General features: G+C 40.9%; 1 protein-coding gene across 1 annotated transcript in view; it reads right to left on the bottom strand.

Annotated features, from left to right (window-relative positions):
• MYH9 (myosin heavy chain 9) overlaps positions 1–25,830 on the bottom strand; it is a 73,137-nt gene extending 47,307 nt beyond the window's left edge. The window contains 3 exon segments of the mRNA XM_068402083.1: positions 2,952–3,108; positions 9,291–9,643; positions 25,674–25,830. Coding sequence (XP_068258184.1) covers positions 2,952–3,108; positions 9,291–9,623 — 490 coding nt within the window. The 5' untranslated portion in view covers positions 9,624–9,643; positions 25,674–25,830.
• Between the last annotated feature and the right edge of the window lie 295 nt (positions 25,831–26,125).

The raw sequence follows: 26,125 nt of genomic DNA, 5'->3' as shown, positions 1-26,125 counted from the left end.
CTATCAGCACAGATGCCTGAAAAGGGTTAAATAGTTTCTGGATTAGCAGAGGTTGGAATAAAGCTCTAATCATCCTCTCCCTTCCCAATTCCTTTCCTGACAAACATCCCTTTGAATGGCCTGCTTATTAGAACACCATAAATTGACTGAAAACCAAAAAAAAATTCAGAGTCCAAATCAATTAACACGCAAGGCTTTTCCGCTCTGTCAGCTTTAGAGATAACTATACTCCATGCTGACAGATGGCAGAGTCAACAGCTTGCTATCCTTCTTCAGACCATGAAGGATTCCCGGTCTTCAGGGCTCTGAAAGTAACCTAGGGAAGGCAGCCTAATCCTAAATGCCTCCGGCTCATGTGGAGCACCGGACCCTTTCATCTTCTATTCTCTGTACAGATTCCTGCCATACCACCGGCTGCTGCACCAAGCCTCCCCCACCGCTAAGCAAAACTGAGAAAGTGGAATAGGAATGTTGCTTTCCATTGCCCTAGAGGCTAGCCAGGACCAGAGACACTGCAACAACCTACTCACCTTCACTCCCAGTAGCAGACATCGGAATGCTACTGTTACCCTTTGCAATAAGGAAAAAAGGCAGCAAATAACCCTAAAACGATCTCTAGGGTTCTTGCTATCACACATAAGCACACGTGAAGCAAGACACACACAAAAATCTTTCCAAATCTAGTTCAGTAGGTCAAAACAGGCTAGTTTAAAAGCTAACTGGGAATGATACATCCAACAAGTGTTCCAAAAAGTCAGCAACAAGGTATCTCAAACCAGGCAAAGAAGAGCTAGGGGAAACCTCTAGACTGTCAATACTGCTGAGAATATTGCATAGCTAGAATTGTTCTGGGAAAAGTAAACACTCCAGCAGAGCTCACAGCAACTTTCCCATGCTAGGAAAACAGAGGCAGGGCTGCCATTCTTTAGCTTTGTACACCAAAGCAATTCAAGTCTGGGATTTCTGAGTTTTAGACATCACTCAAGCAGTTGTCTGACAGAGACACCTTCTCCTTTCAAAAGGAAAGAAAATATCCATGTAGATTAATCACTAGCTCTGAACCATCATTGGATGAGGGAAGGTCACCTGTCCGTTGTTGCAGAATTGCAGCTGTCTGGATATCCACTGCCACATACTGATGTATCTGCCAGGGATGAAGGACAAGATGCACGCACATGCAGTTCCAAATGGTTTAACTGTTGTCTATAGAGGGAAAAGGACTTCTTCAGTCTCCTTACAACAATGCCAAAGAACCTGGTTTTGATTCTACGTAGAGAAGATTTCTTTTAGGGAACAGCAACTCTGGTAGGGTTAAGTCAATAGCTTGTTTAAGAAAAATATATATTGGCACTTGAGCTGACAAGGAGTGGGCAAGGGAGAGAAGGAAGTAATAAAGGAAGCGGAACAGTGATCAGAGTTTACAGACAACCATGCTGCCCTGTATAGTATAGGCGGTGCATCTGTCCTTAGTCCTTCATGGCAGATCCAGTCTTTGCCTGAGAGAACTGAGGTCTTGTATAGGTTCAGGTTCACAGGTTTTTTCGTCTGGATACAGCATTCCTTTCCGAGTAACACTTCAGTAGTATAGCTGTATTTCTTCAAAAATTACCACATCTTCAACAAACTGCCATCAGTACCCTGCCACCAAGCCACTGCAGCATGTCTGTATGGCTCACCCCTCCCCACCTCACTTAAGGCTTTTACAAATATAGCTTCATCGATCCATCACATTAGCTCTCCATTGTGCTCTGCTCTGCATGGCAGCACACTTCAGCAACCTTTCTCAGCATTCTCCACACATAAAATTTGTTTAAAGCCACTAACGCAGATAAGTGGAAGGAGTTTTTCTTGCTCCCTTTCCACTCTGGGCAACCATATTGTTATAGTCCTCCTGCGCCTGGAGGTGAAAGTGGTAGTGAGGGCAGGGGAAAAGCAGAACTCTTTAAAACTGAGTCTAATTTGAATTTTAAAGCATGATTTTATTATATCTGGCCTTTGTTCAAAAAAGTGAGGCTAATGACAAGACCTAGGAGAGACAAACACCTTAATCATTGCTAGTCATCAGAAAACAAAGGAGTAATCGAATTCATACAAGCCATGCCAAATCAAACTGTCCAATATTATCATTTAAACCTTACAAAACATGCCTCTATATAACCCAGCTACAAACAGGAAGAAAAGCATAAAATACCTCCATACCTGAACATTCTCCAAGCATCCCAAACACAAGCACTGACTGTGAAAGACCTCCTCTCAGAAGGGGGGATATGCACAGGACATTCAGAGCTCCATATTTAAAAGTCCTCAAGTGACAAACAAGCAGCATATAATATAAATGGTTCTTTACTTCTTTTTTGCATACAGAGGGAGGGGGAAATAGGTCAATTTGCTTGCTTTCTTTTGTTCTATGAAAAGCCAACAGATATATTTAATATTGCCTGACAGTATAGAATAAGAATGTAACCAAACAACTCCTGATCAGTAAAACTACCACTGACCATCACACTTCAAAATGCAGGTTATATTAAGCTTGTTTCACCCAACCAGACTGTATGACTGAATTTTAAACACTTTCGTTAAAAGCCTCCATCAACCAAAACACTTACTTGCCCACCTACAGCTATTGTTCCATAGGCTCACCACTGAGAGGGAAAGTTTACTACTTCAGTTCTTGTTGCCTGCTTCTCTGAACTGCATGCATTCACACCAGTCTGTTCTTTACATCAACTTTAGCTCTTGCCAGACTCTGCAAGGTTCTTCAGTCCACTAGAGCAGAAGAAAGCTATTCACCTGAGCACAAAAGCTTGTACCAAGTACAAGGTGTCTGTAAGCAAGGACAGAGAAGACAACAATGCCTTTTGATAGCACTGAGTTGTTGTTCTCCTAGAGTGTTTTGACTGCAATCTTGATTTGTGATTTCCACAAGAGTCATTATCTGAGTCAGCACTCACCTTGCATCATACTCCTGTAGGCTGTGTCTGTGATGGCATAGATGTGAGGGGGCATCTCATGTCTCTTTTTGCCTTTGTACATCTCCACTATCTCTTCTGAGTATATGGGCAGGTTCTTGTAAGGATTGATTACTACGCAGAACAGGCCTGAGTAGGTCTGGAAAGAAAAAGCCCCAGCAAATAAAGACAGGAATTAAAAATGTTGTATACTTGCACATTTTAACAGTATATTACTTGGAAAAAACAAAAAAAACCAAGCAGTTCTTTTTTAAGTGCTTCCTCCAGTGATGCCATGTGGGATGCTTCCCCCTAAGCAATATTAGAATTTGAGCAAAGCTAAAGTCATATCAACTTGACTTGTACTCAACCTTTCCAAGCACGCAGAGAGCATCAACTGACACATTAGTCACACTTATATCAAACTAGCCTGCTCCCTCACTACTTAACAGTCCACTAGGACTGGCTTTTCTTCCTTTCAGAGTTCCTACATTCAAGTGTCCATTTCATTAGATAAAGTAGGTGCTCAGCTCTGAGAAACATGCATTTTGTGTTCTGCCTCATGTTGGACTTGATGATCTTAAAAGGTCTTTTCCAACCAAAATGATTCTATGATTCTATGTTTGCTATGGATTTATCCAGTAATTGATCAACTACAATGTAACAAAACTTCAAGCCAAAACTGTTGGAGCGAGGAGGGCCACAAAGATGATCAGAGGGCTGGAGCACCTCTCCTATGAAGACAGGCTGAGAGAGTTGGGGCTGTTCAGCCTGGAGAAGAGAAGGCTCCCGGGAGACCTCATAGCAGCCTTCCAGTACCTGAAGGGGGCCTACAGGAAAGCAGGAGAGGGACTCTTTGCAAGGGCATGTAGCAACAGGACCAGAGGTAACAGTTTTAAACAGAAAGAGGGTAGATTTAGATTAGATCTGAGGAAGAAATTCTTTACTGTGAGGGTGGTGAGACACTGGAACAGGTTGCCCACAGAAGCTGTGGCTGCCCCCTCCCTGGCAGTGTTTAAGGCCAGACTGGATGAGGCTTTGAGCAACCTGGTCTAGTGGAAGGTGTCCCTGCCCGTGGCAGGGAGGCTGGAACTAGATGATCTTTAAGGTCCCTTCCAACCCAAACCGTTCTATGATTCTATGAAAATAATTACTAAAAGAAAAATACGACCAGTGTACTCCTTAGAGGTTTTCAAGGCCACTGGACCAGGCTGAATTCAGACCCTGCTCTGATCAGGAAGTTAGATCAGACGGCCTCCTTAAGACCCTTCCAGCCTGAACAGTTTCATGATTTATAATGTAACGAGTATAACTAGAACTAGATTCAAAACTGCAAGGTCATTCATGTAGTATAGTACTGAACTAGTTAATATAGAAAACAATTTTAAAGTATTCCATACTCAAAGAGTCAGCAACTTTTGCCAAAGTTTACTTCTAATTCATCTCAGATAGTTAATTCATTGACCTTTGACACCAAACCTCGATATCTCAATTGGTTTCCACTGGCTTAAATTCTAGAGTTCTAATGGAAGACAAGTGCCAAAATACTTCTAGTGAAAATATTAAGCTTCTTAAAACAAAACAAAAAAAATCTTTGAGATCTGAATACCTAAAAAAACCCTGACAAATATTTTACTTGCAAAGGGAATAGGAGAAGCAGAGGTTTCCTAGATATTCCCTAGATATTCTAAGAATAGCATTCCAAGCCTTGCTCATGAGGTTTAGAGCTACCCTAGTTCCCTGTCAATTTTAGGGGCAGCTGTTTGAAACATCTGGAGAGGAGTAGCTTTCTACAGCAACTTGCAGTGCTACCAGAAGAGAGTACATTTGGCACTTTTTATTTCTATTGCTACCATCTCTTCTATTGTTTGCTCAGTGAAGAGTACTTCAGAGTGGTAAAGAGTTCTCCACAATAAGCACAGAGAGTACTTAAATCAGATTTAGCCTCTTTAGCTAGATAAAGGTAAGGATTAGACTACAGTGACCAGAAGCGTGAAAATAGCATCTACTACACAGTTTACGGTCTTACATCCAAATTTTCTACATGCTGGCTTAACATTAAGTAATTAGCCCACTCTTATATGCAGCAGATTCAGATACAGCTTTCACCCTATGTTCCCCCGAAAGCAAGTTTTTTAGATGTATTTAAGGTTCCTTTTCCATACCCCAGTGTAAACCATCAGGAAATGTTTCCAGATCTCCAAATATTTTTTTAAAAAAATATTTGAGGAATATGTGAACAGCTTACAGAAAATACTAAATCTCTTTCCAAAGCAGGAAACTATGAAAGTTGGCTAAAAACATTTTAATGTAGGACTTCTAAAGTTCCAGGAAGCTAAGCTTCAGTGAGACATTCTAGTCAGGTTAGGTTTGAGGCAATGCTTGGAAGGAACAGTTTAAGGAGTTAGCAGAAACCAACTTGGCAATGCTAGTTCCTTTTGCCTCAGCTTTAGTTCTCCATCATGTCAGACAGTACACGTACAGCACAGAATAGCAGCTGAAGGACTGGGACATGCTTTCCTGACCTTTGACTACACTAGTGGAAGACAGAGTAGGACCAAGAGGTAGAAAGGAGTTGACCTGAGAGTAGCATGTTCACAGTACACGCAATACACTGTTTCCTTATAGTGGCATGGAAACAACTGACATTGGAGTCAACTGAACTGTTAGAAGAAAAGCTGTAATTTTATCATAGTTCTGGAAAACAAGCAAACAAAAACCCTGTAGGCTGCCAGTTCTAGCTGTCTGCATTAGCAACCATCTTGCCTCAAATCCCATGGCAGCAGCAACATGCACATAGTAATCAAAAGAAGATGCCCTATATAGTCCCTGTCCCCCCCCCCCGCCAACAAAACTGTAACTCATGCCACAGACCGAACGTACCTCTCCTTTGAAGATGTTAATAAAGCTAAATGCCTGTTTGCTGCTTTTGGGGGATTAGAAGTGAGAGCAAAAGAAAAGTGGCAGCAAGTACTGTAGTAATATTCCACAATGAATGTAAAGTTTTCTTGTCTCTATTTGTGTGACTTTTTATGGCCATTTGCTGACAAATTAGAATTGTTTCTTTTCAAGTAAAAATAGTGTAAAGGTCTGAAGCTGGACTGAATCAGCCTTATGTATGAGAGAAGCAGTTTAGAAAATGGAAGACATTAATTTCAATTAGAGCGACGAAGCCATGAAGCAGGTATGCAGGAAGAAGCTGTCACCTTCTTCCAGCATTCTGGTTGCCAGGAGAAATACCTAAGGGAAGTTTCCTTGCAGTATAATGATCGCAGACAGATGTGTGAGGTGATATTTTTGTCTAATAAAGAGAGGCAACTAATCATGGCTGGGATTGGCAACTGAGTGAGACCACCATGTCATGACTGCTGGTCAAGCACACTGACAAGAGTTTTATATAGGAAGCAAGTTGAATTACACTGAGCAGAAGCTGCCAGCCCTACCAGAGAGAAGACAAGAGTCATCTTAATGTTATTAAAGTACAAGGAAAGACATACATGCATAAATCCCTGAATTGAACCCAAGGCTCCAATTGAAAGGCAAATCTAGCATAAGCATAGCTGGTTTGCAAATCTGTACTTCGTTTCAGACATTACTATCTCAAAATAGAATTCTGGCATTACCTTTCGCTAACTATTTCAAGTGAAACACAGGCCAAACTGGAACTAGTTTTATTTTTCTAACTGCTAAACTAGCTCTGAAGAGCTGAAAGGATGGTCTGCAGCATGGCACAAAGCTGACAGCATCATAGAGTTTATTTTCCAGCAACTGTTAATTTCTATGAAATAACTGGAGCACGTAAGGTTGAGTTTCGAGTTTCACACTGAATACAAACAAGGCAGTTCAGGTAAGCAACACAGAAGCTGAAAATGATCTTCTGATAAAAGCATTCCAAATAGAAAGGGTTAATATGAAAGCCAGTCTATTAACAAGTCACCTCAGTGCAGAACCAATCAGCACATGGAAACAGCAATTTGGTGTCAGACTCAAGCTCTTAGTTCTTTAAATGTCTGACACTCTCTGCTCAAAATCTGTCTGCACCAGCCGTAAGATTTCCCCCTTCCTTTTATAGGATGGATAGACAGAAAAATAAAGTTTAAAAAAGAAAAAGGAAAAAGCCACAAAAACACACAGCCCTGCTGGCGGAGAAAGGACAAGAGTGGAACTAAATTATGCTTATGAACTTTCCAGAGACATTTATGCTAGAGATACCTTGCGTGTATTCTCTTTCCTCAAGAGGATTAATGATCAACTAACAGCCATTCCAATGAAAGTATTTTAAGCCTTCGCATTAATCTCCTGACTTGCTGAGAACTGCTGACAGGTGAGATCAGTCCATTTCACAAGTGCACAAAAACATGGTTTTGGCAAGACCAAGGTTCTGTAATAGAGCATTACTATGCCAGGTTTACTTGTGTGAAGGGTGTGGGGACTTTTTTATACTTCTTACAATCTAATTAGAAGAACTGAACTTATTGCAGTCACAGACTATGTCTGACATTTCAGAGGATATCTTGCAAGATATGTGAAACTGCCCATTGCATAGTGTGCAACAGACTTTGAGATGCTGTTGAATTATTTTCAACAACTTACATAACCTAGCAACGCTTCCTGTTCTAAAAATGTTACGCATGATCTTGCACATCCTATTTCATCTCAGTACCAAGATTCTTTCCTCTGAGAACAGATTTTGACCAATAATCAAAAGAGTTATTGAATAATTAACTGCATCAGCTTCCAACTACATCAGGCCTCAAAATTTTGACATCAGACGGTGGGAGTCAGACTACATTTATATCAGCTTTGCATCCTTCAGATGTTCTCTGATAATTTCTGCAAGAGTTATCTATACGCCTTTGTGCCACTCCAGAAGAGCAGTGGTCACAACATTAGCTGAAGCCAGAGTTTCTAGCTTGTGTTGATGCTCATTAACTTACAAGGCAACAGTTCACAAAGGTTTCTCTACCCAAGATGGAGAGCTAGGGTGAATTCCCTCTATGTGGTGTCTTAGATACCACCAGTCCCTGTTAGTGCAGAAGAGATCATCTATACCTTGCCACATAAGATGACTACAAAAAAAAACCTATATCCCTTCTGGTATGATGAAGCAGTAAGCATTCAAAAAAACCCTAAAACGTACAGATAGATATTGCAGAGAGTTTTTACTTATGTTGTCTTCTCCATATGACAAGAGAGGCAGCTTTTGGGGTTTGGCAGCACAAAAAGGAGGGGAAGGGGAAATCTAGACAGACTTTCTTCAAGGACTGTATTAATATACATGTTTACATATGAAATTTATTCTTTAATACATTTTATTTTAATAGATCTTCTAATCTACTGTGAAGAAGATTTCACAGTGCCTAAAAATACTGAACATCCAGCATCTCTACATCCCTCAGGATTCCATCTCAGGCAGTCCTGTTTTAATTCTGTAAGCAGAGGCTAGACTGAGAAGAAATAAACCAAGAAACACTAGTTCCCGTTTTAACCAATCACTGCACCCAAATTTTACATTACTGCTGAGTTTAAGCATTCATTCTATGCCTGCAGAGTATTAATAAAGTAGAGGCTAACACAACCAACATCTGCTGCCTAAACAGAGGCCACATGAAGAGGAAAATCAGAAGTGAACTGAAGAACCAAGTCAAGGTTCCAAATTCTCCTTCTCCACCTTTCTCTATTTATTGCTTTTGGTATTCAGTGAAGTAGTTGCTGCATGCTTCATTGGGTACGACCACTGGTCCCATAAATGGTATCTTTGTCATTTCCACAGTAATAAGAAGCAGGAATCTCTGCTCTTGTCCATTTTAGGGTGGAAAAAAAAGGAAATATTTCCTATGTATAAGCCCATGCAGGCATATATGTGCCTTCTCTAGTGAGACACTGTGAGATCCAGAATTTTTGTAACACAAAAAGCTTGGTATTAGCATTCTTTCCCACTGAAGCTCCAGACGTGGGAAAAAGCAATTCAGATGTTAGGTATATTAGGACTGTGTTTTTAATATTATTTGTTTCAGTTCAGATCAGCCTCCCTGTTTACCACTTTCCAACTGCTCTCACTTCTTACTAAAAGAAAGTTAAATGGCATTCAAAACATCCTGCAAATGAAGACATTAAACTGTTAAAGGCAGATTTACCACAGCATTCCTTGAAAGCTTCAACATTAACTATTGGTATAGTTTAGTGAAAAAATTTTAAGTAGAGGGAGGAAGCTAGGTCACATGAGAGTTGCATATAGGGGCAATGAAAGGTTAACATACACATTTTAGAAGCAAAGTGATTACAGTAAGTTCACATACTATGTAATCAAGAACTCTTACCCCAACAGACAAGATTACTTACATAGATCAGTCCTGAGTAGTATCTCTCCTTCAAGTTGTGAAGCACAGAAGCCTCATTCAGGCATGTCAGCTCTGCCATATCTTCTACTTTAGAGAATTTGGGGGGGTTCATCTTCTGGATGTCATCCTTATTTACTTTCACCTTCTTCCCATTCTCTGCCAGTTCCACGATGGCCTCATCTCCTGCTTCTTCCTTCAGGCTAGCTGCCTCAAACCCATTCTTCTCTGAGGGAACCCATACCAGCTTCTTAGCTGCCCAGTCAGCCTGAGTCAGCGGGTTATTAATAATGTTTTTGTCCACATAAAGGTACTTATCTGCATCTCTTTGCGACATTGTGTTTTAGAATTGGGGACCTGCAAAAAGAGAGGGGAAAAAAAAAAAAGGTATTTTTAAAGCCTCAAGTTGCCTTGCAAATTCCTAGAGGCAGACAGGCACATGCTAAGTACTCCGAGTCCCTGGTCATCAGAGCATGCCTCCCTCTCCTTTAGTTTCATGTTAGTAAGCACTGTTAAGTTGTCAAACTTCCAAAAAGGTCAAGGTTCTGCTTGCCAAGAGAATGAAAAAAACCAAACTAGCAAGCAGTTAAAAAAACCCCTACAACAACAAAACACTGACCGTTAAGCATTTGGAAGCCATTATTTGGCAGAAAAGAGAAAGCACATTAAAGTGGCAAGCATCAACCAATTTGTAAGATGTGCCAAAACTCATAGCATCAGATACTATGTCAGTAACGTTCAGGTCAAGATTAGCCCTTCACTGCTTTGCTTCGTAGAGATATTAGCTCAGAAATATAGTCATAGATATTTAATCAACACTTTTACTTCCTATCTCCTTGTTATAAGCTACAAATCCAACACCACAACTTCTTAGAAATGCTATATACCAGTCTAGAAAATACATGAGACATGTTGCTGCTAAGACATTATCGATGATTTGAGGACTCCAGTTAAGACCAATATTAGATACTTTCCATCACCAGCTTAGTAGCAACACCCAGCCCACCAGTTTGTATCTTTTTTCTAGATAATGTTCAGCAGCAAAATACCTCCAAGACAGTAACAGAATAAACTTGTGGTCAGGAAATTTTACAGCCAAAAATCCTCTACTGGGATCCTTCTAAGAAGCTGTGGTCAGGTAGAGGAGAGAGTACCACCCCTACAAGAGGGAGATTTAGGCAGCATGCTCAGAAAATGGCACCCTAGATTTAGTGTTTCATCAAAACCAGAACACTACCACCAGGGATTTTCCAGTTTATAGGGCAGCAATTTTATTGGTACCATTCAGAAATCCTTTCAATCAGAAGAAAGGACTGCATACATCAAGGCTCATTAACCATGTAACAGCAGCCTCTTTACAAGGTCCTATAAACATTACCTCTTGGATCCTTCCTCACAAAGATACCAGTGTCCTCAATATATGTTTTTCATAGCTTGGATAGAAGCTAGAGCCCTTTACCACCAAAAAAACAGGAAATGAAAATATCAATATTTATATGATAAGAGGCTGTCAGGATCTACAGGGATAACTTTGCTACAGAACATACACATACTTACAAACCAGCCTGCAAATCAAATAGGCGACGTCTGACTGTAGATACCACGGACAAAAAAGTTCTGAGAGCAGGACAGAAGCAGCTCAACTCCCGAAATATGCACGAGAGCAACAATAGATGTTGAGTCCCAGCATTAGCAACCAGTGAATGAAGCCAGAAAAACATCAGCTATAATAATGATGGGCACAAATGCCCACACCAGTGATTTGTAAGCATGTAGGGAAATTCCTTTCAACAAATGCATCACTGTAGGTGGTATGCAACTTTGTGCCAGAGACTATATGGATAGCTGTACATTCACAGTCAAAAATTCTTTAGCAAATAAAGAGAAAATTACTCTATAAATAATAATTTCCTTTAGCTTGAGTTTAAAATCTTTGTCTTAAAAGCCTTACAGGATATGCCAAGCAGCTATCCCACACTTTACCTCATCTTTCTTTCCCCACAGGGTCACTTACACTTCCACCTCAGTCACCACAATGGTGATTCTCAGAGCAGCTCCTCGTCCCTGGCTTTTCATATTCTTTTTTGAAAATCCATTGTGTACCCACTAAAATCTGAAGAGATTTGTTGCAGAGGTAAGATGTAGCAATCAGGAGGCTGCCATGAAAAGTTCAAGCTGTCAAGATTGCTCCAAGATGACAGTACAACAGCTAGCCTGACAGAGTATATAGGAAATTAGAAACAGACCTTATCTCTCTACAACTACCTGAAAGGAGGTTGTAGCGAGGTGGGTGTCAGTCTCTTCTCCCAAGTAACAAGCAATAGAATGAGAGGAAACGGCCTCAAGTTGTGCCAGGGGAGGTTTAGATTGGATATCAGGAAAAATTTCTTCACTGAAAGGGTTGTCAAGCATTGGAACAGGCTGCCCAGGGAAGTGGTGGTTACCATCCCTGGAGGTATTTAAAAGACGTGTAGATGTGGTGCTTAGGGACATGGTTTAGTGGTGGGCTTGGCTGTGCTACGTTTATGGTTGGACTCAATGATCTTAAAGGTCTTTTCCAACCTAAATGATTCTATGAAACACAGAAGACTAACAATACAACAAAAGACACTGAGACCCCACGACAATGCAGAGTATCATCTGCAGGTTGTGGTCAAAGGGTTAAGAAAAGGGAGTTGAGGGAAGGAGGGGAAAAGGGAAAAAAATGACATAAATATTCAATTGTGTTCAGAGTTGTATCAGGTTTGGCAAGGCAACAGCTGTGCTCTACCCTCCATTACACAGTTTCCTGCCTATGCAATTCCCAGAATCTAACCAGTTGCCTTTTTTGGCTATAATCAGGCAGGACACAGAGGCAGTACGCTTCAGCTAAATTCAGTTTCATCATTTCCTGAGGAATCCTAAGTAACCAGCCATCTGAAGTGTCCTACATTACACTGAAACATATTCCTCACCTCTTCACTGTTAGAGTACATGTATTCAATAAACCTTGGAGATTGATTCTGGGATAAAGACTGATTCTTTTTGGGGTAAGAAATACATTAGACAACAAGATATCTTTCAAGGGGTATGCTCAGCCAGTTCTAGATCTGAAGAGAACTAAGGAAAGAAGATAGCTACAGAGAGGTTAATCAAATGCCTTACAGGAGAACACCAAATTGTCTCGCATACAGCAGGACTGCATCCTTCAGCCAGTCAGGGATCATTCTATAGCATCTCTCTCTTCTTATTCCTAGGACTGAAAATAACAACTATCACACTGAAAAGAGAAATAGTCTAACATGACTATTCTAAAATCTCACCAAACACTTAAGGTTTTTTTATGCCAGTACTACTAAACAATGAGGAGATTCAAAGATGGTCTGCATCTCAAACTTCAAACAGACTTGAAAATTTGCCCTATTGCATGGCAGCAGCAAACAGTCTTATTCTCACCATCTCAAACTAGTTTTCATATGCTCCATAAGAGAAGAATCCTCAGGTACTAGAACTAAAAAACTGGAGGATCACGCTAAGATAACATGGTATTACAGCTATTCTCGAGGCTGACTTCTAAGCCACAGGGCCTCTAAACTAGCAATACCACAAACCAACCCTTAATTTGCCTTCTCCACAAGAACAGTACCAGAGGAATCAGATTCAGCAAGTTCCATCCCATGGGCTCCAAAACTTATCTTCCTAGCTTATGCTGCATTTCACTGGGCATTTCTAAAAACCCCTTAAGTGGTCAAGGAAGTAAATCCAGTAAGGTCTTTGCATGCAACTCACAACGAATGCAAGTCAATACCATTTTAGGAACAAATTAAGAAGCAATTTGTTTACCTAGTAGTTTGCATTTTGGGTGTAGATAATTATGTGAGGCAAGGACATTTATCTTTACATGGCTATTGTGCAACTGTCAGATGAAAACACCGTTAACAATCTTCTTTTTGATGCAACACCAGTCTATAGGTAAGAAGACAAAAATACAGAAGGAAGACAGACCATCCTTGTTTTGAGTTCAAATGCCTCCTCCTTCCTAGTATTGTTTCCAAAAATGAAACACTACTGTCACTTTCCTGTTAACCCAGTATGCTCCCTTATTATGGTTCATAGCAGTCTGAGGAACAGGCTGGTCAAAGGTTTCTTGTTTTCCACTACTTCAGGTGCCAAAAAACATTCTTTTGCCATTTAACTAACTACATAGTTGCCACAAAGATGCCATACAGCTACAGATGGAGGCAAAGCAGTATCTACAGTTATGAACATGATGGGACCAAGACATTAATAATATGCAGTCCAACCTTAAAAAAAAATTCAAGAACCTTTACATACATATTTCCATACAGATTCTTTTGAGATGAACAATTAAACACTGGCTTTAAGTTAAGATGCCGTGCATTCCCTTTGAACTAGGCAGAATAACCCCAAACCCTCATTTGAATATGATCATATGGACAGAAGTTTGCCTTAGCCTCCTACAATTTCATAGCCTTAAGGCTTGAATTATGAGACACTTAACGCACTCCTCTCCCTACTTAAAGTATCAAGTGCTTCCCCAAAGCCTGGAAACAAGCACCTTGTCCGGCTTGGAAAGGTCTAAAAGCTGCCGCTGCTGTAAGGTCCCTTCCTTTAGATTATAGTGTTTTGCAACTCCTAAAAGCATAGAACGTTCTCTGTTTGCAATTTAATTTTCCAGAACTATTTGTATTATTTCCCCCTCCCCAATGTTTACTCTGTCAGCAGCCACAGAAGTGTTTCTGGGACTGAGCCACTGCTCAATAAGATGAGCTTGGGCTATGCTAAACTGTTGAGGTAATGGATGAAGTAGAAATAGAATTAATATATTCAGAAGAGCATTAATGGCAACAGTTAAAGCATCACACTTACTAACAAGTCTTAGAGCACTAGCTAGGCAAGGAAAGCATTTTTAGTTTGAGTTATCCAAACCACCATCAAAGTAGGGGTCCCCACACTGTTCTTTTCAGGCTTCAGCTTCATTATTAGCAAAGATGCATTACAACATTGCAATAGACAGCTTTAATCACAAACCATTTCCCTGCTTTAATGAATTATGAGAAGTTTGTGAAATACTGGGCTATAGAGAACATAAAATAGTCAGATACAGGTACTGTATACTTGCTGATTCAGATCACCATTTCAGAACTTTGTCATAAGACTGCGCCTGCGTAAAAATGTACATATGTGGGTAATTACTAGAAGTTTTCTTCTGCTTCATATCCACCAGTAAGGCACTGTTATAAAAACTTTTGGTGATTTCACACTAAATGATCCCCCCACATGGTTCGTCTGCTGGGCTTCATACTAGCACTGCAGGAAGAACTACCCTAAAAATCAGGGTGACAAAAAGAATGGACAATAAATAGCATTGCAAACACATTTAGACTAAAACAAGTTATTTCTGTTTGTTTATATCGTTCACATTTTAAAAGCATTTCAGGAACACAGATCCCATGCCATTTTCCCAACTGGCTTACCTTTGGCAGGTTATGACAGAATGGCCTACAAGACAAAAAGCCCTTCCACAGAGCAAAAGGAACGTACACCATTTCTACAGGTAAGACAAGACTTTTACACTAGAAAATTACAGCAACTGCCGGGCACTTACAGTCCCATTTCAGTTACAACTAAATCGTCCTCAGTGAAGAAACTTGATTCTCTGTTAGTACGTAGCATTTAAAAAATAATCTGACTTTGAGAAGAAGCTAGTGATTCAAATCAAGGTTGGTCAGTAACATTCACATGACGGGAATCCTTATTAAGTTTACAATCTGAACAGCTATTTCTTGCATTACTTTTGCAAACTCAACTGCTTCACTTTCCCCAGCCAGCTGAATACAGTTCAAACAAACAGAAACAGCTGGATTAAGTGCAGCTAGAAAGCAAAGTAGACTTTAGTGGTCAGACTGCATACAGTTACCATGAACTAACAACATTAAAAAACAAAACCCAACCCACCAAAAAAACCCACCCCTATAATTCCCTTGGATTCACTAAGAAACTGTTCAGATCTCATCTGTTAGGACATACTAGGCTGACACTTCACAGATTCACGTGCCAGGATGTTCATGGAAAAGAAAACTGCGGAGTTTGTAGGCACAAACTGCTCCAGTTTGTTAAGTTACACTTATATAAAAACTGAAGTCTGAATCACTAAAGGTGAGAAATGAATCGCAGGGGGGAGGGGGAGAGGAAGGGAAGGGGAAAAGCTGGCAGGAAGCTGAACTGATGGACTGGTTTTATCTGCTTGTTTCTCAAATTCAGTATATTGTGACATACCAGTGCCTGATGCTTCAGACTGAACTCAAGAATCATGAATTTCAGTTATCCTGCTAGAGAATACATCAGGCAAGTAGACAAGTTTGCAATTAATACTCCCTCGCTAACAGCCCCCTGAGCTGAAGGCATTCAGCTACACTTACCCCTTTTGTTCAGAACTCCATGCTGCCACACAGACTCATTTCTTCTAGTTCAGCTTTATTTGGGATTCATAACGATTGCTATTAGGCTTACTGTAGTTCACTGCTTTCCTCTCTAGTCACGGTCTGACGCACACAATGCATTGTTGAAAGATTTATTTCACAACTGGAATGCAGATTGCTGGCAATTATTGTTGCATATTCAGATTGACTGTAGTGCTGCCCAGACTTGCCAGCTACCATGTTTATTACTGTAAGTTAAACTCAAGGTAGAGCACTAAAGTGCCTTCTTCTCTGTATGCACAGGGCTCCAAGAATCAAGGAGGCATCTACTTATGTAATGTATAAATGATACCTGTATTACACAGAAGTGATCTACTGACCAGACTACACTTAAGACAGAAGAAAGAAGTTGAAGGGAATTCTGTATCTTCCAGGTGGCCTAAAGGTACCTGGCGTGTATCCTCAGAACAATGAACATGTAATAAATGTTTCTCGGTTTCTGCATGTCCAGCTCTCTTCATCAGTTGTCAAGCACCACTTTCTGGTATGTGTGAAGCAGCACTTGCATATTCTACTGTAACAGCTGACACAGGAGGTTTGCTCTGTGAAGCTGGGACTTTCCATGGCAAACTGCATAGGCCACAAAGCCATGCACAAGTAAGACATTGTCCTTACGTGCTACTTAGTAGTCACCTTTTCTCTCCATTGGGTTCAAATGAAGGGCAAGACTGGGAAAACAGAAGTTACAATCACAGCACATGTAGTTCTAACATAAATTAATACCAATCTGAAGACGCTAGTTTTGGGTACAAATAGTGAAAACGGGATAGCGCGGGCTTCACCACAGGCTGTACAAGCACAGAAACGATCTTGGGCAACCACACTGCATACAGTAAAGAAATTAACCACTGTTGGTTATGGGCAAATACAGCCAGGCATAGCTTCCCTAAGTTAATGCTAGGGAGGGTATGCTCACCCGTATTTTAATTGCACCTTTTCAGTTCAACTGAGACACAAAGGCACATTACCACATACATGGCACCAATAAAGTTAATCAGTTCTATGAAGCACAGTGTTTAAATGCACCAAACATTGGTTTAGAGAGTGGGGGGCGGGGGGTAGCCTTCTGTTGATTTCAAGTCCAGTCTTTAGCATGACAAAGCTAGGCTGGCTGCCACCCAACCCCATTCACTTTGAATAAATATTCAAAGTTTACAATCCTGCATAATACACTTTCTGCAACTGTTGTTTCCCATTAATTCGTGTACAGTACATGCCTTCTCAGCAGAGGAGAGAATTCCTCTTCCAGAGACAGTGTGCCCACAAGGAAAACATTCCAGGGGGAGAACACATTCTTCATGACCACTCAGCAAAGTAATCCCACTTAAGGAGACAGCTGTAGTTCAGAAAACTGCAGCCCATCCCTGCTGTTCAAGCTGTTTTGCTGGAAGACTTGTTTTCAGGAGGCATCACAGACTGCAAAAGTTCTGATCAGGCATGTAGAATTCCCTAGGGACATTGCATGAGAGAGGGAGGAAGAGCTTGGAAAGTTTCAGCCTGTCCTTGTTATCTCAGGGTCACTTTTCATGCCTTCCCTAATATTCTGATTTAAGGCTAAAAAGGGATCTGCCAAGAACTCTCTGGGGCACTGAAGTGTAAGGCAGCTCTTCCAATACGCAGTTCTATATCAATTAGCACTCCCTATTATCTTTGTCATCTCCAGGTTTCATTTAATCACAAGAGGGAACAAAGAGTAGAACAAGTCTACCTAAATACAGAGAAGAAAAATATGGTTCTGGTTCACTCTTTTAGCAACATACATGCTAAATATTTGCGTCTAAGATAAAGTCATCTTACAGGAGCAATTATTCTTGCTTACGTTAACCAAGAACTTGCTTTGATCTCAGCATCAAGAATACGAATTTTCTTCCAGATCATATTGGAAAGAACCAGGAATCAGTGCAAATACATTTGGCAAACCATTTTAAAAAAATGTTATTTTTACATTACAGCAGGGAACCACGTTTCTCTAGACACCTACAGCTCAACCTACTGTGCCAAACTATAACTGTGTACAAATAGCCTTCTGCTATATCTCATATTTTTATTCTTGTTTCAAATAGTTCTGCTCCACCATTAACAGCAGCTATGGGGATGGTAGGCAAAAACCCTGGCAGAGAAGTTTACCACCTTTACAGGGCCCAAGTTTGATTCTCAACTCTTCTAGCTATACATAGGGATTCATTAAGAGGACCTACCTCTGTTTATGAAGGTGATCTTGGAGGTGTGGGGCAGGAAGAGAATGACTCCTTCTGGACATGAGAACAACAGCAACTCCTACACTGACGGAAAAGCTACATAGCCTTAAGCTCCAGGATGTATAAGGACGCCAAGTTGAAAACAACCTCACAGAGCATAAATATCAAGTTCAAGATGGTCTGAAAAACTTTGAAACATTCCGATTGCAACATTTCCCTACTGTGTTCAAGGTCTTGCACAGCTTCGTGGCTCCTTACTTAGCTATCCATTATAACCAACGTTCTGGAGAAAGCCCTCAGTGCAGCAGAGCGCACAAGGAACACTTGCCTGGTCTGTACACCTCAGTATCATGCTCGTTTTCTGGTTAGCTTGTTCCTTTCCTGACCTATGATTTCTTCCCTAAATGTCAAATATATCAATCTCTAAAAAGGAACAGCACCAGGCATCTCTTATTTTAGAATTCACCCAACCATGCCCTCCTGTCTGGTTCTCCTGAAGCACTGATTCTTGTATTAAAGAAGAAATGACTTGTCTTTCAAACTGAAATGAGTAAAAGCAAGGGCACTTGAAGTAGGAACCTAGTCTGAATCATTACCATCATGGCTATGTGGCATATAAAATTTTCTCTATTCTGGCATTAGAGGAAAAGAATTTTTTGGAACAAAAGAAAATTATCCACTTTTGACAGGAGACTGCCATACTATGACATTGCATGGTCCCAATAAGAGGAAGCAAATATAATTTGGAAGTTTCCAACAAAGTTTTGCTTTCTGGCACAACATGAGGAAATACTGACCATAGAGTAGCAGAACTGTTTCACAAGTTTCCATCATAATTAGCAACATTCTCCACAATGATATACACTACAGTGTTGTCATATGGACACACTGGAACAGGTTGCCCAGAGAAGTACCTGCCCATGGCAGGGGGGCTGGAACGAGGTGATCTTTAAGGTCCCTTCCAACCCAAACCATTCCATGGTTCTATGATATTCCTCTCCTTATCTACATGAGCAAGAGCTGAACATTAGTGCAGTTCTGCTTTTTCCTGAGAGAATTTGTATAATACAGTGTGGTAATACTTATCAGTTAAATCTATATCAAGTTTTTAGACCATTAAAGATCTAAAATCTACTAAAATCTAATAGTTCTGCCCATTATGAAAAAACTTTGGATCTAAAAAGATTAACTCCCACTATGTGGAGGAAGAAGATAAACTGATTGTGTGCACATATATGCCAGTGCTATACAGACAATATGTAGATACTTAATTTTTAGAAGTTACACCTAAGTTTGCCTAATAAATTGGCAATCCCTTTTTCATAGAAAAATGATGACTAATAGATCTCCCTCATCACATTTGTGTGTTCTCATTTTACATTCCCCATCATATACTGCATTAAACTGCAAGCTCGAGTTCATCTACACAAAACTTTGACTTGGGAAGGGCCATTAAAACAATTCAGAATAATTTACTTTGTAATGAAAGGTCAAAGACTTTAGTATCTGCTATAATCATTCATACTGCAGTATAACCCAGACAATAAAAGCTAAGTGAACTGGTTTAGGTCAGAGTTTAAAGAGCTTTTGTGCCTGTGTAGAAATCTTATTTTCTGCTTGCGCTCCTCTACGAAAGAAAACTCCCGTTGCCAGTAAGCAGACATGTCCATTTGAAACACGACGGTTTCAAGTATCCAGTTACTTAATTATTGTTGTCTACCATATACCTGTATCCATACTCCCATATTCATTTATTTAAAAAATTCTGTAAAGTCTGAATACCTTTTACTTGATGTCAAAAAGAGATAAAAACATCTCTGTCTCTGAACAACAGAAGTAAAGGCATCTGAACAACATCTATGAAGAATAAAATATATTAAGTGGAATTCTGCTAAAAAAAATTTATTATTAATTCCATTAATATATAAAAAAAAAGTTTTTCTTGGACTAGTTCAGATGCATTTACAAGCAAAGAGTAACTAAAAATGTTTTCTAGATAGTTATTTGCAATCAGCAATTTATGAATTAAATTGCCAGTTTCTGGATACCTTCATCTCAACTCCACCCCTTCTGATCTGTTCCATTAACTGAACACAGTGGAAAACACAGCCACCCATCCCCCCCAAAAAATGAAGAAAAAAGACGAAAGAAAAATGTCAGTATCTTCCTCTACATTTTAAACTACGAATGATACAGCCAAAACGGAAGCCAGAGAGTATTTTTCTTCATCTACATTAAAAACACTGTCAAAAGTCAGTTTACCTCATCAGCCAACTAGTTCCAAGTGCTTAGCCAGGAACTTTCTCATCCAGTTCATTGGTTTGACTTCAGAGTTACATTCAGTATTTGTTGCCAACTTGTTACATTTAAGTATCTTATATTTGTTGGAATATGCCTAAGGCCTAAGATAGACTATCAATTCAAGAAAAAGAAACACTATTAATGAAAATTGATTTGTACTCACACTTTTCTCAAAATAATTGATTTTATCAATTCGGAGCACAGCAAGACTAGAATCTCTAGCACTAAAAGGCAAGCAGACCTACAGTTTAACAGTCCCTGCCAAAAAGAGCTTACTGATTAAAAATTTACCTACAAACTGATACAACAGTTGTTTTAAGTCACATTTGGAGAAAAAGACAGAAGCAACTGAAATTAAATTTTTAATTGAAATTTTGCTGTAGGTTCAATTCAATGTTTCCTTTTTTTTGCTTGGATATTTAAATAAACTCTAAGTACATCAGTAAAACTAGCTGGATTGAGTGTTGGCCACAACCAACTTTAACCAAAGTCAAATCTACTGTACCTCCAAGGTTGATTAAAAGAGCCTAAATTCAGGTGAACTGGTGAAGTCTTAACCTTAGAAGAAAAACACTGATGAATATACTCTCGTCATCACAAACAATAAAAAGGGAAGTAAACTATTACAAGAACATGCTTGAAATCATAGATTTTAAACAGGAAGCTGCTCAACGACAACAAAAAAAAAAAATCAGACCACACAGGACTGTCAAAGTTGAGCTGTAAAATTTCTCTTTTCTTACAAGTTTGAATGCCTACTTTGCTTTCATTCAAATCAGAACTCCAGTTCTGTGTTGAGGCATATATCACAATGGATTTCCTGCCGAGACTCATTAAAATGGTAGTTCTTGATGAATAGAAGTATTCATGAGTTAGGGAGACCTTATGATACAGATTTCCAAGTTAAGTTTCCCTCAACATATATTAATTATTAGCTTGAGTTTACTGAAATCATTCATCCTTGTAGTTTTATTTACTACTCTCAGTAGAGTCAGCATACATGCATTAGGAGAAATTTAAATCTCTAGTCATGAAGACAAGCAGAATCCAAACTCTATGTACAAAACTCTAGCAGCACAAATTTCATTAAGAGGTCATGGAGTCAAACCACAGCATGCAGAGTTATATTTCATTATACCTCTCTGCATCAAACACCAATACATTTGTAATACTTCTATAAGAAATAATTTGCAGTAGACAAGTATGCTAGATCAATTTTACAGTTTCCACTTTGCCACATTTAAAAAGGACATGACTTAGCAGTACTAGCTCGCGAAGTATCGTACAATGAAATCAATCCCAGTTCCATCACTGGAAAATTGTAGACACTGCTATTTCTTTAGCCTTTTTAGGATGCTCAGAAAGGCAAAATATTGTGCTGAACAGTAACAGGCCAAAGGGCCATTAACTGAAAACAGGGACTAGTCCATTGCGCTGAACATGACTGGTTGGACTAAGGCCAGAAGGTGTTAAGCCACTACAGTAGCCCACGGTTGTGAGACAAATCAGTGTTGAGATTATTACTTCAAGTACTCAGAACAAGTTCTCACAGCCACTAAAGAAAAAAGTGAAGCAGATAAACCATAATTAAGACGAACTTGTAAATTGATGCATTTAGTTGGACAACACCCATTTGCATTAGCTTCCAGGGCAGAAGTTGCATTTGTGTTTTTGTCTCATCATACTCTATTTAAATCAGGTTGCTAGTTTCCATCTCTTTCTACACTAGGAAACTCAATTAGAACCATGGTGTGCTTGAACTGAAAAGAAATTTAAGGCACAAGGTCACCAAGCCACCATTAAGCTAGAGCAATTGCCAGCAGAAACAATGCCGCTGTAGGCAATCCTGCGCTATTATAGTTTTGTTCCAACCCACGGAAGACCTAACGTCAGGCACACAATTTCTCCACTTAACAGGCAAACAGCTGTGCCTCAATTATAAACTACGAAAACAAAGACTAGTAAGATATTTATAGTAGAAATCAAAGGTAAAAACGGATGTTAGAGGGCACTGAGTGCATTACTGAGTCGAACAAAACCGTATTAAATCATACACTCAGGATTAAAGATTTGGACACCTTTTAGTAGATGTGCACACTAACTATGGGCCTCTCAAATACACTTTAATCATCAGTTAGCTTCAGCACGTTACCCAGTAACCTGAAGTTACCACACAATAAAGCAGATGCAGTACACAGGGGTGGGGGTTAAGACAACCTTAACTTTGACTTCCCATTTTGGTAAACCTTGCATTAACCAGATGGGTTCCTCTACCTATAGTCTCACCCTATTATAGCCACACCAATTCATAAGTGACATAAATCTGAGCAAGACACGGGCCTAGGGATGGGGGTAGAAGCAGAAGATTCAGCAGAATCAGCTCAGAAATCACAATACCTATGACGTGTCCTGTCCCATCTGTTCAGTATCCTGGAGATTAACAGAACAAAACCTGAATGTTTGGGCATAGACAGACTACTTTAATCTCCCTGTACAACTGGTATATTTTCATGCAGTTAGTAGCCATGCCATACAGCACATACACTCCCTTGTATCTGCATGTGAATAATCTGACAGAGGACTAACCTGTGAATTATTAGTTATTATAAACATTTAGTACATTATTTTTAAAGACTTGACAAGATAATAATGGTTCAAGTTTTCAAGACAGTTTGTTGCAGTGGCAAATGCAAGACTCAACATTTGTAGTAGAAATATTTGCAGTGCCAAGTAGTGCTGCAAAGAGATTTAAGCACTTGTGGCATCTGACTCCACCAGGCAGTTTTCAATGCAAACACGAGTATTAGAGCTACCACCCACTACACAGTTTGAACACTATCCAGAATTTTTCATAATACAAAAATAATATGCTGGACAACACAGATTATTTCAGCCTCCTAACTGAGAAATTCTTTTAATCTCTTTGCTACAACTTTACTGGACATGTAATTTTTTTTTATTATTACTACTATTACTCATTCATTACTGATTCACTTAAAAGATTATGGTGTAGCTCTCACAACCTATTTGTCATCTTAAAACACTCTGAGGCATATCAAAATCCAGCTAGAGGAAATAATGAAAAATAGCTTATTCTTTCTTTTTCTCTTCAAATGAAAATATCACCCGGCAATTTTTTTCTTATGAGAATAACTTGAAAGAAAAAAAAACAATCGCAGAACCAGGGTAGGAATATCCTAACAATCTATGCAAACAAAGTCCAATAAAAAGCTTTCGGTTTCTACACCCATTCTTCTGGGACAGACAGAACCTGACTATTTAGTCTTCCTGTTTATACAGAAATAGCCACATGCTACCTGGCAGAGCAAACTCTGAGGCCAAAGTCTCTTCTCCAGAGAACTTCCAAAATCAGATCTTGGCTATACAAGTCAAGTATCCAAGAGATGCCACCATATTACAAAAAGAACCATGTAACTCACCAGCTTGGTGCTGGTCATACTCACTTTGAGCTTCCAGGTCAGTAAATATGAGAAGTTCAGACCCCCATTTCTATCCACTACTAGTGATTTTGCAGCCACCTTATAGTTACTGAAAGTTTGCCTGTCCACCTCCAGAAAGACAGTGCACACACTGTGAATAAGCGCAACAAATAAAGCCATCAAGAAGGAGAACACATCAATTTAAACAGTTCCACCTGACATGGAGCTTCACGGAACTGTTGCGTGATTTCACTCTAGTTATTTTTACAAGGTCAGATTAGCAGCACAATCTTGTGTTTATACAGTTTTAGCAATTGCGATTAACAACTTCAAAACTCTTGTGCTAAAGGCAGCTCTGCTTATATTTATCAATTGCTTCCCCCTCATTACAACTTTCTAGTTAACAAAAATATTTCCTTATCTCATTTAAACTTTGGGAGAGAGCACTACAGTTAGAGACACTGCATCTATGAGTCTACATATCTGCACCACGATTTGCCATTTTTACGGGAATGCCACGGATAAGTGAACTTAGTCACATTGTTACCTAGTGACTAATTTCAAAAGCATCTTTACACAAGCAGTAACTGATTAGAGCGCTGCTACTTTGGAGTTAAAACTTTACCGTATCTAGGCTTATGGACAGGAGATGTACATGAGTTAAGGACAGGTAATTTAATCTTTTAAGCTATGGCTCAACAGCCGCCCTGCAAATTAACTTATATTTCTTTATAGTGTAGGGCAGAGGCACAGAAATCAAAGTCCATCTACTACAGTATCTCTTCAAGTTTGAAGCACAAATTTCTTATGCAGTACTTGAGAGATTATGCTGTTTAGGTCAGACCTGCTCATTTAGAAAAAAGCTTAGGTTCTTAGTCCAGTCTGATGGAATGCAGCTCAGGACATCATGACATAGGATACAAAACAAAAACCTGAGGAAGAAGAAAGATGAAGAGCACACACAGTGCTTCAAGAGAAAAAAAAAAAAAAAAGGAGGAAGGAAAAGAACTGTAAGAAGGAAAAAAAAAATTAATTTAACAGCCACTGCATGAAGTTTCCTGACCAATGCAGATTACTTCTGAAAAATTCCACTTTACTACCAGAAGCATGATATTGCTTTAAAACTCATTTCACCCTGTGTTTAGGCAAATTAGGAGCAATCCTTATTAAACCCACTGGGCACACACCACCCTCGGGGGCTATGAAACTTTGTTCCTTTCCACACCTACTGGAGACAGGTTGGTAACGACACCACTAAAAGCCGGAGAACTTTTCCGACTCGGTTGGAGGTGATGCCTGAAAGCACAAGCTATCTGCAAGAGATTTTTTCACTGCAAGCTTCATCTTGCCCTGTCGCTCCCTCCTCCCTCTCTCCTGGCTTCACCGTACAGACCAAACCGAACGAGGAAGTCGAGATCTGAGGGCGGAAGCCAAGCCCATTGCAATGTCTGCGGGAGAATTGTCAGCCCGTGACTCAGGCTACAGCCCTGACAGCTGCCAAACGGTCCGATTTTCCCCTACCCGTTACTTGCACAGGACGGACACTTAACCGCGAGGGGAGGGAAGCGGGGGGGACGCACCAGAGGGTGGGGAGAGAGGGATGGTCCGGTGAAAAAGAGCGCGAATAACGCCACCGCACCTCCGAGGAGGCCGGTTAGCAGGGCGCGGGGGGAGGAGAGAGGCAACTCCCCGGGCATAATGCAACCGTCCGGCGCGGCGGCTCACACGCCCTCGAAGGAGAAGGAGAGGGCTGGGGGGACGGGGAGCGCCCCATGCACGGCAGGACGGCGCCCAGCCGGGCTGCCTCCCTCCCGGCTCCGCGGGGAAGGCGGAGGAGGGCTGAGGGAGAGCGGCACCCTCTCGCCCGGCCGGACAAAGAGGTGCGAAACCCGCGAGGGAGGAAGCGCGGCGCCAGTGGGGACAAACCAGGGACACCCGCGCCCACCGCCCACCCGACCGGCTTCACCTGAGCCCGGCTACGGCGGAGGGAGCGAGGGAGGGAAACGCCGCAGCGGCGGCGGCGGCGGCTGCACTCCTCGCGGCGAGAGAGTGGCGTCCTCAGGCTGCCGGCTCCTCCCGCAGGCACCGCGACCGCCTCTCGCTCACCGGCACTGCGAGGCGCCCGGCCGGGAGGAGCCGCCGCGGCCCAGCAACGCCGCCGACCCGCCCCCCACCGCCCCTCCCGCGGCACCGCCAGCCAATGGCGAAGTCGGCTACGGAGAGCTGACGGTCGCCGCCGCCAATAGGAGGCGACCGCAAGGCGGAGGCGAGCCGTTGAGGAAGCGGCGAGCCGTTGAGGAAGGGGGCGGTTAGCAACTCCCGGGCGGGGCTCGGCGCAGCGGAGGCCGGCAGCGGCGGCCGCCGAAGGGCTCGGGAGGGGCGGGCGGAGCACCCCGGCCTCCCCCCGCCGGCCACGGG

Source organism: Nyctibius grandis, chromosome 5 (genome assembly GCF_013368605.1).
Source record: "Nyctibius grandis isolate bNycGra1 chromosome 5, bNycGra1.pri, whole genome shotgun sequence".
Lineage (NCBI taxonomy): Eukaryota > Metazoa > Chordata > Aves > Nyctibiiformes > Nyctibiidae > Nyctibius > Nyctibius grandis.
Note: the sequence above shows the minus strand (reverse complement) of the source record. Positions and strands in the feature narration are given on the sequence as shown.